At 37.1% G+C, this 16,699-nt stretch overlaps 1 protein-coding gene across 2 annotated transcripts in view; it reads right to left on the minus strand.

The window, feature by feature from the left end:
- LTBP1 (latent transforming growth factor beta binding protein 1) overlaps positions 1-16,699 on the minus strand; it is a 228,185-nt gene that overhangs the window by 145,445 nt on the left and 66,041 nt on the right. For both annotated transcript variants that reach the window (XM_063305368.1, XM_063305359.1), the window contains exon 5: positions 3,042-3,209. In XM_063305368.1, coding sequence (XP_063161438.1) covers positions 3,042-3,209 — 168 coding nt within the window. The remainder of the gene's footprint in view (positions 1-3,041; positions 3,210-16,699) is intronic.

The raw sequence follows: 16,699 nt of genomic DNA on the forward strand, positions 1-16,699 counted from the left end.
GTGGCATTGATGGTAAAGCTTGGAAAGAATGCCAAAGCTGTAATGATAAAAGTCTGCTAATAAGAAATGGAAAGATCAGTAATCACACAATCTCTATTGTTTCAATTATTTGCTTGTTAGATTTAGTAACCTAACAATCTTGTCAGGAGCTCAAGGCAGCATTTTCCTATTTTTTCCCACAACTGCAAAACTGAATGGCAGGTTGGGCTGTCAGAGAGGGACTGACCTGAAGTCACCCTATAAGCTTCCATAAAGGCAACTGTTAAGGTGATGTGCTGCATACGTCAGTAGCACTTGCACAGAAATGTTACAATTGAGTTACAAAGTTCTACTCAGCATGTAAAGATTGTTAGCCCCAAAAGATCAACCACAAGGATATGATTTTGGCATTCATCCACAATATATATCCTGATTTGTTAAAACAAACATTTAAAAACATTATTTTCTTTCATATTTTATATACTTTTCCAATTAGGTTAATAATATGACCCATTGGTCTCTCATTATTAAAACATGTGCCATAATAAATGTGATGATTTCTAATGTTAGCCCCTTATGTTGTTTTTAGACTACCAACCTAGCTGTTGAGAATTAACATCAGAGCTGACCATTCTAGAGCTAGGAATGGGATTGAAGGGCTTAATTACAATTAAGAAAATACTCCAGATGCTAACATGTGGATTCTGAAAACTGCAGATGCCTTCACTATAGACTAAAGACCCTTTGTTTTCATAGCTACTACAGCTGGATTCTGTCCATCCCAATTCTTAATCATCTACAGGTTTCTTGCTCCTAGGATTGCAAACAAGGCAGGCCTACCTCTCACTTATAAAGCCATGTATTTTGCTCACCATTGCAACTTTTATTGCATATTTCTGCTTCTTTTTTTTTCAAAGAAGCTAATAATCTTACTGTTTCCAAAATTTGCAATGCAATATAAGGAAATAAATGTAAAATATAATTTTTTAAAAATGCAGTTATTGAATTTGCATTCTGCTTTACCACCCAAAAATTGATGTTCAGGAAAGATGAAAACTGAAATGCAAAAACAAACTAATTAAAAACAGTATAATAATTAAAACCATAAAACTTAAAACAATAATCATATAATACAAAACATTCTTTGTTCAATGTTTTCATTCAGTTATTAGACATTAGTTATTATGCAATATAGATTTATATAATAGATTATTTCTTATCACTGGTATTTCTTCCTACCTATTTAAAAATAGGTATTTTGAAGTATCTTATATTTTAGGTCAGGCTATGTCTTTTAAAACAAATGAATACACATAGATTCAAGAATTATCACAACCACTGAGTTCGTTAGCAACACCTACTCAAAAATTCTCCATTTTTTTTTTCAATACTTCATGTACTGCCACATACTTTAAAATCTGAATCCATGCCATGGCATGTTAATATTATAGAATGTTAACATTTTCACACATAGATTCATTCATATGTAATGCCAAGCTGAGGTCTGATGTTACTGGAAAAAGTTTAAGTAGCTCTTCAACTGTTTGACACAATTATCCATTTTCCTGGTCTCAAATAATGTCATTATCCTCCCCCCCAGCCCGACACACACAAACGGATTTTGCTGTTTTACACAAGCATCTTAGCAGCGGCAGTCCCAGACTGGATCCTCAATTCACAAACAAGGAATTACAAATTGCTCTATTACACCCAAATTATCCCCAGTTTAAGAACCACTGCCCTAGAATCTGATTCTATGGGGAAACCACAATCTGAATTGAAAGCAATAATTAAACAGTGGTTCCCAATTTTGGTTTGCCCAGCAGTAGTTGGGCAAACCAATGTGTTCAATTTAGTAACCACACTTGTTGCTAAATTGAAAGTCAGTGAGGTGAAATTCCAGAGAAAAAAATACATGAGCTTAATTTTTTTCACCATAGTTTAATATCATGACTAGCCAGTCAGCCATTAGTATTTTATACGTAGTAAGTGTTCAGTCCTGGATGCCTGTTTAGATTGACAAATATTTTGTACCACCCATTTTGCTAGGGGAATTGGGAATATGATTTCAGGCAAAGCCCAACATACTATAAAGAAATGAGACTGTCTCTCTGAAATCTGCCTTATATCCTGCAGAGGAATAGCATTACTCTATTTGGAAAGGTTCTAAAAGTAACTAACAGTGTAATGCAAGGATAATGTAATTGCACTGCAATATACTTAAATTTCCTGAATCAGCAGCAAAAATGTGAGGTTTGTACCATTAAAAAAAATTAAAATATATGGTATTCTGCTTTGCATCATTCCTGACATTGCAAACAGGATGGTATTAATGTCCACTGAAATCAACCAGATTTTCCTCTAAATCCTGGTCAATTAATTTACAGATGTGAAATTGCATCTGTAGCAATTATACAGAACATAAATATCAATAATCTTTGAAAACCAGTTGTCTAACATATTTGACAGGTATACCAATTGAATGTTCTATTTGGAAGCAGCTCCAAATAATTCACTGTAATGATAACTTTTTATTACATTTTAAAATGTTCAGTCTCTCTGGATATCTGACATATAAAATTTGTTTTGCTCAGAGTACATTCAAAGCACATGTTTTAAGCTGGTGCCCATTCCATTCATAGGAATACAGAGTTAAACAATTCCTAGACAATGTCTTTCAGGAATGTTTCCATTTAACTCCAACCAGTTTTTACATTTACTTACCCAAACATTAAACCAATAAATTCAAAGAGCGTTATTATTCCTCAGTCTTGCAATGTGTTGTCTATCCAATTTGTGGGTTCATATGAAAATGTGTGGGTTTGTATGAAAGTAAGTACTGCCCTACTGTGTGCATACTCATACACAGATTTTGAGTAGTTATATTTCTTTTTCCACTTTAGAAGAACAAGCAAGAACAGTGAAGAAGATGCCTAATAGCCTGGCTTACAGGGAACTTGTGACAGATCCTTCAGGAAAAAGGTAAAAAAAGAAATCCAGTGAGCATGAACAGTCAACTCCAAAAGGATTAGCAAGGACAAATAAGGATTCACCAGACTTACCTACTCGGAAGTTGGGGGCTGTCAAGGTATCAGCAGCGTGCCCATTTTCACTAATCAGCGTTGTAGTGTTTCCTTTCTCACAGCTGTTCTGACAGGTGCCTTTTTTACAAGTCACTTTACAAATGCTGGGTGTAAAGACCACCTTTATGCGTCCCGTGTGATTTCCCACTGGGAGCAGAGGCAAAGAAAAAAAGAAAAACAAATAGATCACTTTTGTAGCCATTGATTTCCTTCCAATGATTTACAGATACAAAGGGTTTTGCAAAGCAACAAGTTCTAAATGGAAGAGGGCAGACGTCAGTGTTCTCTCCTCGACATCCAGTGATGCCTCTGAAACAGGAGTAGGAAGTTTAGCAAACAGGCTGCCGGGATTCACTCCAAATCCACATTTAAAATCAAGTCACTGGAGTGGGATTAGAAATCACAATGCTGCACTTTATTCACAGTCAAAGAGCAATACCAAGGACCTGATAGCTTAAAAAGCCAACCCCAACACGCAGATGCAATGTAAAGCGACTGAACATTCACCTAGACGGTGAATAAACTCCTGTGTCTTCTCCTCCTGCATACTTTTCCTGATTCTACACTTATTAAGTCACTATTTGTAGCCCGACCCCTGGAAATGTTTTAGGCATGCCGCATGTCTGAAAACATCTGTCTCAAATCTCCTGGCACCCTGGGCTGAAGTGAACAAATCCTCTGACGCAGCTGCTGGGACCCTTTATTTTTTTTTTCCACAGCTTCTTGGAACAGTCACTCCATGTGGATTTACATGTTATAGGTTTTGCTTTATTCTTAGCTCCTAACACATACCCCAAAGTTTCACTTGTAACTGAAGGTGGTGGCAGGGGCTCAACAGTATTACAGGTCAAGACTGGACAAATCCTACCCATTTCTCAAAGTTCACTCCGAAGCGTTTCCTGACCAATTGTGTCATTTAAAAAAAAAAAAAAAGGTATGGTACAAAGCTTGCATTCACTTTGTAAGCAGGTATTTTTGAACAAAACTGTTCACAGACACATTTTTCTCAATAAGTTTTCCTCATTTTTATATAGCTTTCCTCCTATAACTATTTTTATATGCAACATTCTCTGACATACACATTTTGGTATGCAGTTTTGGGGTTAAAAATCCCAGCACAAAAATTGGAGATGATATCTGTGTGCCAATCTATATATCAGAGTGGGAAGATCATTTTGCTTAGAAATGCAGACAAAATAAAATTCTCCCTAATTTCTACATTCCTTTCAGCCTTCTAACAGGACATATCAAATCTACAATTGCCCAGACATTCACCTGAATAATAAACCACCTTTATGTTTCAGTATATTGGGACAAAACAAATGTCTGATATACAGAAAAACATATCCAGTTATAAATAATAATATGAGAAATCTGTAAGAAGGAACTGTATTTAGAAAAAAGAAATCTAGGCAGTTGAGATAGAGTAGCATCATGGTATAATAACAATAACTGATTGAAGTAGGCATACTGTAGATTTTTCATCACAGCAAAGGAATAAACTGCAGTTATGTTCAGTGCAGATGGATCTCACATACATTTGAGGCGCTTCCCACACTATTTTTTGAAAAAAATATTATATGAAACAAATTAATTGAAAAAAGGATAGACAAAACTGCAGGAGAAATTTTGAGGCTTGCAAAATAGAATCCCAATAATATAGAGTTATATTGTATTTTTAAGAAGTATGCTTGTTTTTAAAGATTCAGGTAGATGTATTAGGCCATTCATATTTAAACCCCTGTCAAACTTTTAATACAATTTCATTTTTCTACAGGTTAATGAATATTATTTGATTTACTTGAAAATTAAAGTCAATACTAACCTGAGGGCATTTAGCTGCTATTATTATTAGTAGTAGTATTTGACTGATTAAGTCATTGTTGACTCTTAGCAATCACACAGATTTACATATAATTGTTGTTGTTGTTATTTTCACAAATCTAGCATTTCTTTTGCATTTTTACCAGTAGCCTTTCTTCATTCTGCCCAACAAAGGAAAAATGTCTGGCTAATCTGTTGTATGAATGATTCCCAGGAAAATATTAAGAACAATGCTTAGGGAAGTGGAGAATACTTCCTAACATCAGAAGAATATCATTTTATATTATTTTTGGCTGTTAGTAAAGAGCAAATGGAAATTTGAAAGAAAACTGTGTGTCAGCTGATACTTCTACAGACACCAGCATTACGCTTTTTGCCTACCAGATATATAGCAAATGTTTCCAACTTACTTAGGAGCAGCCTTCCAACTTCATTCTATACATTTCCTTTTACCAGTTTTAAAATCTGGGAACTCCCCAATTCCAATGTTCACATTTGTACATTATTTAAAGGAAGGTAATGCACTCATGAGCGCTGATCTGGCATAGTGGTTAAGGCACCAAGCTATAAACTGGGAGACTGTGAATTTTAGTCCTGCCTTAGGCACAAAGCCAGCAGGGTGACCTTGGGCCAGTCATTCTTCTCAGCCCTAAGAAGAAGGCAAGGGCAAGCCATTTCCAAAATCTTGCCAAGAAAACTGCAGGGACTTGTCTAGGCAGGTACTAGCAGTCAACACTGACTGGAAAGCACACACACACAAAAAGCACTCATACAATACAACCACACGTGAGCACTCCCCTACCTTGTTCAAGGCTGACTATCAACCCAATAGAGGATATGTTACCTGGGCAGCTTAAGGCCTAGTAAGTCCCTTTCAAAGGATATTTGCAATACTTCTAGTAAAGTGTTTCAGTAGCTGCCATATGTGTGTTCCTTAATCCAAAACAGAAACCAAGAGTTATGCTCTAGCAACTTTTCTTTTAAAGGGTGTGTATGTCTGCGAGACAGAATATAACCAAAGATTTAATGAAACAAACAATACAACCCCCATAGCACAAGTGACATTTCCAGGTGATATAGAGTTCTCTATATGTCACTGGAAAACTCAAAAGGGACTCAATTGCTGTTCTGTTTTCTGACCTAAGGAACACACTGGAAAGGGTCATGGTACAGTTTAATAAACCTGCTTGGTAGTACTCGTACTGCCCAGGCTTATGAGAACTCTTGTATATACATGGCTGATATGTCAAAACATCCTGCACTTCATTCATCATTGTGACTTCAGCAGGCCTAGCTTACGTAAAGTTAAGTTTTGACTTTTCCAATGTCAAATTATATTTTCCAGGAACAAATACAACACCTTTTCTGATAAACGGGCAAAACTGCTGTAGAAATAGCTCCTACGGTAGACAGTATTTTTCTTAACAGTTAAGTCTGATCTTTAAAAACCATCTAGTTCTTAATATTTTGTTTGAAAAAAAAAATCCTTGAAAAAATAACCATTTCTTTTTGTTATTTTTACATGTCTTTTGCAACCATCTTTTTCCTTCCAGGAAGGGATCTAATTAAAACATGCCAAACTGAAAAACCATTATCAACTATTCAATAGTCTTATTCTGAGACTGAACTACAATTCATCAGTGCCACAGCATGTCAGTACAGATGGGTTGAGCTCCTGAATCATCATCAGCAGCAGCAGCAGCAACATCTTCATCAAAATCAGTTGTGGATACTAAATCACAGAAAAAAGCCCAGAAAAAAAAAACATTTTTTTTTGTGCTTTATATGGATTACCTAAAGCTACATGGTAAATCAAAAGCCAAAACTGAGTTTCTGTTGGACACTACTCACATATTTAACGAAGACAGGGGCATTAAATTTGGCCTGGACAAATGTGCTAGGCTTGCAATTAAAGGAAGCAAGATTATAGGAGAAGATGGGCTACAGCTAATGAATGAAAATGCCATTAGACATCTGGCACCTGAGGAATATAACAACTAATGGAAGCTATTGATTTATTGCACAATGAAATCAAAAAGACTATCAAATGAGTCTAAAAATGTTAAAATCTAAATTAAATGATGGAAGTTTTTTAAAAGCAATAAATGTTTGGGCAGTCCCAGCATTTTGATATATTGCAGGTATATCTGATTGGGCCCAAGCAGAATTGGACAATCTTAATGGGAAAATAAGGAAACTAATGACCATACATTATATACTTCATTTAAGAAATGACATTCACAGATTATACATATCCAGAAATAGAGGTGGTAGAGGCCAAACTGTGAAGAAAAAAAAAAGGGGATGGGAATCTCAATTATTACATCCAGAAAAGTAAAGAGGCTATATTTATAGAAGTTTGTAAGGAAAGGCTTCTATTGACAACAAAAACTAAACGGGAATACATGAAGGAAGTAATTCTTAGTTGGATTAACATCTGAAAAAGTAAACTGCTCCATAGCCAGTGTATGGACGATACTGAAGAAAAACAGATCAAAATCTAACATGGCTATAGTTGAAGTCTAGAACACTTAAAAAGGAAACTGAGGAAACAATCAAAGCAGCTTAGAACAAGCCCTACCACAGTCCCATCAAAGCCAAAATCAAACATATTTCCAACAATACCAAATGCCAATTACATAAAATTAAGGATGAAACTGTCTATCATAGTATTAGTGGCTGCAGTAAAATCACTCAACAGCATTAATAACACTACCATAGGATTGCAAAATTGTCCATTGGAGTTTATGTAGAAAATCTGGCTTTACTGTTTGCAAAACTACTGGGACCATGTATATTAAAAAATTACAAAATGAGGATATCAAAATTTTGTGGGATCTCAAAATTCAAACTGGTAGGCCATGAGAACATAATACCCCAGATATTACAGTCAAAGTAGAAAGAGTGGTTCATTGATGTAACAATACTTGGAGACAGTCCAACTGAAGAAAAACACTAGATAAAATAACAAAATATCATGATTTACAAATTGAGATAAAAATATTATGAAGGAAAAAAATCAGTTGTTATACTGATTGTAACTGGTACAATACCAAAAGGATTAATCAAGTATTTAGAAATCTTACATTTACTGCACTTGACACTACTGATTCTGCAAAAGACTATCCTATTTGGAGCAACATACTTTTTACAGTGATACCTCCAAGACCCTTACATCCTTGGCTAGGACCTGAATCCTTGGAGTCCATGCCCACTCTGCAACACCAGGGTTTCTCAACCAGAGTTCTGTGGAACCCTACGGTTCTGCGAGAGGTCACTAAGGGTTCCCTGGGAGATCACAATTGATTTTAAAAATTATTTCAAATTCGGGCAACTTCACATGAAAGAGGTAAGTTTCTTTATTTTTAGTTTAAGAACACTGTTCATGCCTATATATATATATAGGCATACACATGAAACAAATATAATAATTTTGTAACTTCTGGCCTATATTTGAGCCTGAACGTGCAGGGGTTCCTCAAGGCCTGAAAAATATTTCAAGGGTTCCTCCAGGGTCAAAAGGTTGAGAAAGGCTGTGTAACACTGTGATATTCATCTGAACGCATGACGATAATGATACAACCAACTTTTCACAATACAATATTCCAGAACATTCAATTTTACTCAATTACTTTCTGGTCCTTGGAACTTCAATTATATACCATAACCTAAAGGATTAATTCATAAAAAACTGCTGCACATAATATAAGCAGATCTTCATATCTTTGACAGATAATTTCCTTAGCAGACTGAAATAACACTGTGAACATAATATAACCTGAGTTCACCAAACGATTTGACAAAGTACCCCATAAAGCTTTGTCCCAAGCCATCTGGAAGGGAATGATGCTGTCCCTCCTCTGAAAGAAGCCAGAGGAATGGGAACACACAGAGAGGCAAACTCTGTGGTGGCCCTGTCCCTATAGAATGATTTTACCCAGAAATCCGGATGATCCCCACACTACTTATGCTCAGGAAAGCCACAAAGATCTGACTCTCAAATGAACATTTGGAGGTTGAACAATACCTGGCACAATTCTGCTTAAAATATTTCAATTATTGTATTTTATTTATTGTGCTAGAGGTTTGTAGTATGAAAACTACCTCGAATTGTTTCAAAGTGGGCAGGATGTAGTAAATAAATTAATGATTAGCAAGCCAGTCATATGTGAGTTGGATGGCATGCAAATTAATAAGGATGGCTCATCGATGGTTCCTTATGAAACTAGAAAGAGATATCAAATGGGGGATTCTTCAAACATTTTGATTAATGACTGAGACAAAAGGATGGAGAAATTATACAAAGGGATAGAATGGCAAATATTCTTGGAGACAAACAAAAATTGAAATTGTGTTGATAGGTTAGAAGAGTGGTTTGAAAGTACCTGAATGAAATTTAATAGAAACAAAGGCAAAGTTCTTTGCCTAGAAAATAGTTATGAATTGGTCTGCATTGGTCAAGATCTTATTCAGGAGCACTTGAAGTACCTTGCCCAGTTCTAGCCATCACACTTCAAGCCAATGCAGAAGAGATTTAAAGAATGGCAGCAAGAGTGATAGGAAAAGAAATCTGACATAAGATGTACATAAGTGGCTCTGACAGAATATGTCTGAGGAAGGATATGATACAATTTTCAAATCACCTAATTGGGTGTAAACAGATCTTAATTATCTCCTATAAAATATCCATGGGTGAAAATCAGTGAATGATCACAGAACTGGAAGGGACCTTTTAGAGTATTACACAGAAGAATAAAGGATTTTCCCCCCCTAAGGGTAAAAGCAGTTTGACAACAAAACAAATTTGCCACTTAAGGAGGGTGGCAAATTCCCCTTTCTTCAATGCTCTCAAACAGGGATGAATAGCAATCTGTTGGAATGTTTTAATTGGGATTCTTGCACAGAATAGAGGGTTAGACACAATAATCTAAATGGTCTCTTCTAACTTTATATTCATTTGCTGCTCTTTAGCCCATGGCTATTTTAAAGATGATACTTAAATCTCTGCACCCTACAAATTGAAAGCTCTACTAGAACATTATTTATCAAATTAATTATCAAAGTAGAAAACTCTCTGGAGGGATACATGGTTGGCTTAATGGATACCATTTCACAATATGTAAATGTGGTAACCCAACCTCTTTCAAGTGGGCAGTTAGTAGATTGGACTATAGTCCCCATAATTAGGGAAATTTTCCAGGATTCTGAAAAATACCATAATCAGATATGACTTAAAGGAAGACCTTTCAAGTGAAGGATAGCTGCTGTAATCTGATGGCAAGTATATACTACTACTACTGCAATGCACTCTACATGGGGCTACCCTTAAAGAGTATCCGGAAGCTTCAGCTGGTCCAGAATGCAGACGTGCGGGCTATTTGTGGCGCCACCAGAAGGATGCATATAACATCTTTGCTACGTGAGCTGTATTGGGTACCAGTTTGCTTCCGGGTCCAATTCAAGGTGTTGGTTATCACATTTAAAGCCCTACATGGCATGGGGCCAGGTTACCTGAGGGACCGCCTCTTCCCCATTACATCAACCCACCCCACCCAATCTTGCAGAGAGGACATGCTCAGGACCCTATTGGTAAGAGAATTCCATCTGGTGGGGTCTAGGAGGCAGGCCTTCTCTGCAGTAGCACTTTTGGAACATCTTGCCCCATCGCTCCTAGCCTTTCGGAGAAACTTGAAGACCTGGCTCTGTCACCTGGCCTGGAGCGGAGAGGAGAACAGTCATGCCTGGGGTTGGCTAGTGCCTTGAAGTACCCCTTCCACGCAAAGACTGAATGAGATCACAGCCATCTGGACTTTACTCTTATTTATATTATTAATGATAGGTCATTTTATAAGGCTTTTAATATATTTATTGTTTTAGTGAGTATTTTGTTGTAAACCCCCCAGAGTCCCTCCAGTGGGAAGAGATGGGCAGTGACAAATTTGATAAATAAATAAATATACCAAGTTTGACCGTTGGGCAGTGGGTAGGATAGTGGCAACTAATCCAACTTTTTATAGAATGATGAAACCCTACCAATAAGTTATCACCTCACAATACTAAGAATGGAAATGATACAAAATCCCCACAGCTCAGATCAGCTTCATCATTTGACAGAAGCAGGATGGCAGATTCTTGCAAGGCAACAATAACAAAAACTTCTGAACTAGCTGTTTTCTCTGTTGAAAGGCAGAATTTACAGTGCCATACAGCCTGCCCTGAGCTCCATAAATAAGGCAGCAATTACATCTGTGATGGAGAACATTATCCCATTATTACTACCGAAGTAAGATTCTGTATGTAAGCTGGGGATGAGCCCTCATCTTACTTTTAGCTCAGGCACCAAAATGTCTTGGGCCAGTCCTGACCCTAGTAATCCAAAAATGTGCATAACTTGATCACCGCCTGAGTGATGCCGTGGATGTCCTGACCCAGTGCCTGGAGGCTGTGAGGGCCTGGATGGGGTGCAATGGGCTTCAACTCAACCCAAGCAAGACTGAGTGGTTTTGGGTTTGTGGGCCTCCTGGTGCTAAGGTTTTTCCACCTCTGGTCTTGGATGGGGTTGCACTGCCCCAGATGGACCCGGTGCGCAATCTGGGGGTCCTCATAGACTCATGGCTCCTGCTCAAAGAGCAGGTGGCAGCCGTGGCTAGGAAGGCCTTTGCACACCTTCAGGTTGTGCGCCAGCTATGCCCATTCCTAGACTGAGAGGCTTTGCTCACAGTCACTCATGCCCTCGTGACCTCCCATCTGGACTACTGTAATGCGCTCTACATGGGGCTGCCCTTGAAAAGCATTCGGAGAATGCAGCTGTACGGATAGTAAATGGTGTTGGCTCCTCGGCACATGTAACACCACTGCTACATGAACTGCATTGGTTGCCAGTGTGCTTCCGGGTGCAATTCAAGGTGCTGGTTGTCACCTTTAAAGCCCTTCATGGCTTGGGGCTGGGTTACCTAAGGGACCGCCTTCTCCCAGTTGTTTCTGCCTGTCCAATTCGATCTAGTGGGTTGGGTATGCTGCGGGTCCCGTCAGCCAGGGAGTGTTGGCTGGTGGGAACTAGAAGGCGTGCCTTCTCCTTCGTAGTGCCTGCCCTCTGGAACATCCTCCCTCCAGAAATTAGGATGTCCCGGACCCTGTTGGCCTTTCGTAAGGCCGTAAAGACCTGGCTTTGTGCCCAGGCCTGGGGCCTCGAGCGTGTGGATGGTCCAGTCTCTTGGCTGTATTAATATCTATGCATTGCTCACTTGGCAGCCATATATATTTATTTTGTATTTATTTTATATTTTAACTGTTTTAATTATAATTGTTTTAACTGTTTTATGGTTTTATTGTTGTAAGCCACCCAGAGTCACTTGTTGAGATGGGTGGCTATAGAAATCAAATCAAATCAAATCAAATCAAATCAATAAATATTCTTAATTTATACAAACTTGTTTTATAAACATTTATGTCATAAATTGAAACGGAGATGAGCACCGCCCCCTAGAGTCGGACACGACTGGACTTTACGTCAAGGGAAACCTTTACCTTTACCTATGTCATAAATTCCCTTTATTTAACATTGTATTTAAAATATTTATTTATTTATTTAATTCTTATCCCACCTTTATTATTTTTATAAATAACTCAAGGTGGTGAACACACCTAATACTCCTTCCTCCTCCTCTTTTCCCCACAACAGCAACCCTGTGAGGTGAGTTGGGCTGACGGAGCGTGACAGGCCCAAGGTCAACCAGCCGGCTTTCATGCCTAAGGCAGGACTAGAACTCACAGACTCCTGGTTTCTAGCCCAGCACCTTAACCACTAGACCAAACTGGCTTCTTCTTTTGCAGAAGTGACACCAGAAAGTCATTAACATCCAATAAAAGGTTCACTGTTACAGACTGTTTCATAATCTGTTATGCTGTGGTGCAAAATAACTGGGGGAAATGGGCATTTGGCAAAAGTTGTCTGACCAGATGGTCATGACAGTTGTTTTATCCATATCTAGTTTAGGTTATATAAGGTGAAGGTATTCTATATGCTAATTTGTAGATCCTTTAGCTTAAAACAATGTTATTCCACCAAGAGAGGTCTCCTCCAAGATTTCCTTCAACTTTATTAATGTGAGCAGTTGCTATTTTCTTTTAGATCTTCAGTTGATTGAATGAACCTTAAAAAATGTTCACACAATTATTATATTGTGAAAGATTTCTGACTCTGAAGATATTCAACAGCCCCAGTGGATCCTCTTCTACTTAGAATGTGATCCTGCTGCCACCAAACTCTTGAGAAATTTTGATACTGAAGTCATAGGAAGTCTATTGTCTAAAGAAGACCATATCCTTCCTGTGACTGAATTAAATTAATACAAAATTGCAGACAAAACAACACAGTACTGGGCAAGAAATGCAAACACTAAAGTTACTGAGCTATTGCCAACCATTTTGAAAGGCTAAATGTATTTGAATGACTAAAAAGAGTTTTTGAACCAGGTGTAACAAAAAAATAGCCTATTATTTTTTTAAAAAATGCTTCCATTCCAATAATAGTATTTTAATGTGACATTTCTTTTCATCTAAAGTCCATTTCTCTTGTGGTATTAGCAGTCTAATATTACTTAATGAACAACAGATAAAAACCCTAACCAATCCAATGTTGCTACAAGATACAGCAGAATCTTTATTTTGCACACGAATATTTTAGTGACACTAAAAGCCTTTGATGCTCTTTGACTAGATTTTCCACCTTTGAAACTGCTGATAATCCCCACACAAGAGGAAATTACTTATTTCCTAATGTGGGTCCATCCCAGTTATTTAATTGTCACATCCAAGTTAGCTTGCTGCAAAAGGAAAACTGATATTGCCTAAATAATACGTGAAGTATACCTTTTTTCGTTTGACAACAACCTTTTCACCCACACAATTGTCCAAGAAAATTGCTTCACAGAATTTTTCAGTAATCAGGTTTTTAAAAAAATATATAGTTCCTTCCTGTTAAAGTCATACATACTACCTTCCTCAAAAAATAGTTCTTAATTGGCTTTTAGTAAATATTACACACTCTTGCATTTGTAGGTATACATATATATTTTCCTCACACTTTTGGTTTAGCCCTTGATCATTATATCACACACACACACCTCTCCCATGGGGGAAAGTTCCTGCAGCCTAACTAACATGGGGTTAAAGTAAAAACTTCCAATACCATTTTCTACAATGGCCTCTGCTGAAATAAGTGAATCCACAGACAGTGTCTTGAATCCCTAATCCATAAGCCTTTTCTAAAATGTACTAAATGTGGTGTTCAATGCTATTAAGAGATCCAGTAAAAATAACAAGTACGCATTCAGCCCCCATCCTGATTTCCATCTTTTTCCCAGTATAAGTCATCCATCAAGGCAATCAAGGCAGTTTTAATTCAAAATATGGACTAGAATCCAGTTTGAAGTCAATGCACATAATCAGTTTTAGCAGCTCATCTCACCAGAAGTGACTCTAGGTGGCATACAACAATCAAATAAAAACAATAATATAAAAACAGTCATTATAAAAATATGAACTATCATTATTAAATTAGAGTTAGCCAGCAATTACTCACTCCAACATTTTGTTCAAGAAAAGGTCATTCATGTGTAGTTAGCAATGACTATGTTTTCTAAATGTAATAATCTTATAATTCCTTAAAAGGGACCTCAGACTCTAATAAGCTACGAAAAGCAAGAGTAGAGTTCACAATAAACTGGCCTTCTCCAAGCAATCCTTCCACAGCAAATGAATCTCAGTTCACAAATGTAGACTACATCATGTACTGAACATTTTAAAATGCCAATATGAATGGCATAGATTTTATTCTTCGGGTTGTTAAAAATAGCTCAGAATGGACTTCAGATAGTTATATATTTATTTATTTATCAAATTTATGTAGCAGCCCATCTCACCAGAAGTGACTCTAGGTGGCATACAACAATCAAACAAAAACAATAATATAAAAACAGTCATAAAAATATGAACTATCATTATTAAAAATTAAAATATCATTTAAAAAGTAGAGTATACAAACCACAAACAGAGAGAATAAGTATAGCAACCACATATCACTCACAACAGGAAAGCCACCTTAAAATATCACCATTTCCTTGGGACCCCCAAGCCTGGTGACATAACCAGGTCTTGAGGGACTTCCTGAACATCAACAGGGATGGAGCTAACTATATCCTACAGTTCTTGATTCATTATGCCACTAAGATATATGACTGAATTGTCCAGCCAGATTATGAGGCAGCACCTGCATTCCACAGTGTTAAGAATTTGATCTGCCTTATGCTCCTACAAGGACCAGGTGTACTGTACTGTCAGCAGTCTACTGATAAGACGACAATTTCAAGAAAACCTTTTCAGTATTCTTTCTCAAGTTCTACCTTCTGTTTTGTATTAAGCTGTGATAAGAGCTAACTGGTTTGTGTCCTGTATGACTAAATATCGTACATAAACTGAGGTTTTATTTTTTTAACTAAATCATAATTTCTCCATATTTTTTTTAACCATCACATTTTTCTTGAACGATCCCCTCACTGGGAAAGCTGTTTTGGATTGTTGCCACTTGACATGCTTAACACATGTCTTAGAGTTAGCAATGAACAATAGTCATGTTATTTCTTGACAAGCCTCTTCAGCTTTTGTTGAAAAAGAAGGATTTAATAAAACAATAATCGGGAGGAAAAGAGGTAATTTGAGGTAAAATCTTGGTCCTGAACTTATTATGACTTGAACCGTGCGTATGAAAGGAAAACCTTTTCCATATAGGTTTCCAGAGGACCAAACAACCCCTAGCCTTTATTTATTCTTTAGGGGAAAAAAAGAAGCCATATTTCTATTTGCAAGTAACAAAATTAATTTTCTCAAATTAATAAAACAAGGAATGATAGCATAAAAAATTATTTGACGCAGCTAAATCAGCCCTACAGATTAATGGAGAAGCAAAGTTTGGGCCCTTGCTAAAAGACCATCAATCATATTAAACTGAAATCATACTCCATAAATAAAGTTTTGCTACATATTTATTACAGCAGTTGGTGTCCACAAGGTGTGAGGGAATACAGTTTCCACCAGCATGATCAATGGCCATGCTGATAGGGAATTCTGAAAGTTATAGTCCAACAAATCTGGAAGGTTGCTATAACAAATTATTATAAGTTTGTCAAATCATCAAATCAAATCTTTATTACGGTCAAAGACCAGCATAATAAGTTTGTCATAATCATCTGGGATTCAAGTCACCCTTCTTACTCCATCTGTGAACTGGGTTCCTAAATCCTGATGGAAGACAATCAATAAAGCAGCCACCATGTTTAAAGACTCCAAAATCTTTTGAGGGAGATGGGCAGTGATGCAATTTGAAATATAAATAAATAAAATACAACATTACCACTATGTTCTATTCCTGTTAATGTAGAAACCACCTACTGAGAACCTCATAAAACTCTTAAGGCCAAAAAAGGCATCCTAACCATGACAAAAGATGCATCTTTATAAAATAATGTAGCTTATGGTATTTCTCTTGCCTTCTTTCTCCTCCTCCCCTGCCCCACTTCTCTTTAGATCTACTTAAATCAGAGGTAGGCAACATGTGGCTTTCCAGATGTTACTGAATTACAACTCAAAATAGCCCAGTCAACAAAGTCAAGAGTAAGGGATGCTGGAAACTGAAGTTCGGCAACATCTGGAGAACAGATTCCATCCTTGATTTAAACTTCAATTAGCCTTAGTCCAGTTTTGGAATAGCGCTGGCAAGATGTATATGTCATACTAAGCTTTGGCTTGCTTAGTGT

The sequence above is a fragment of the Candoia aspera genome, chromosome 1 (assembly GCF_035149785.1).
Source record: "Candoia aspera isolate rCanAsp1 chromosome 1, rCanAsp1.hap2, whole genome shotgun sequence".
Classification (NCBI taxonomy): domain Eukaryota; kingdom Metazoa; phylum Chordata; class Lepidosauria; order Squamata; family Boidae; genus Candoia; species Candoia aspera.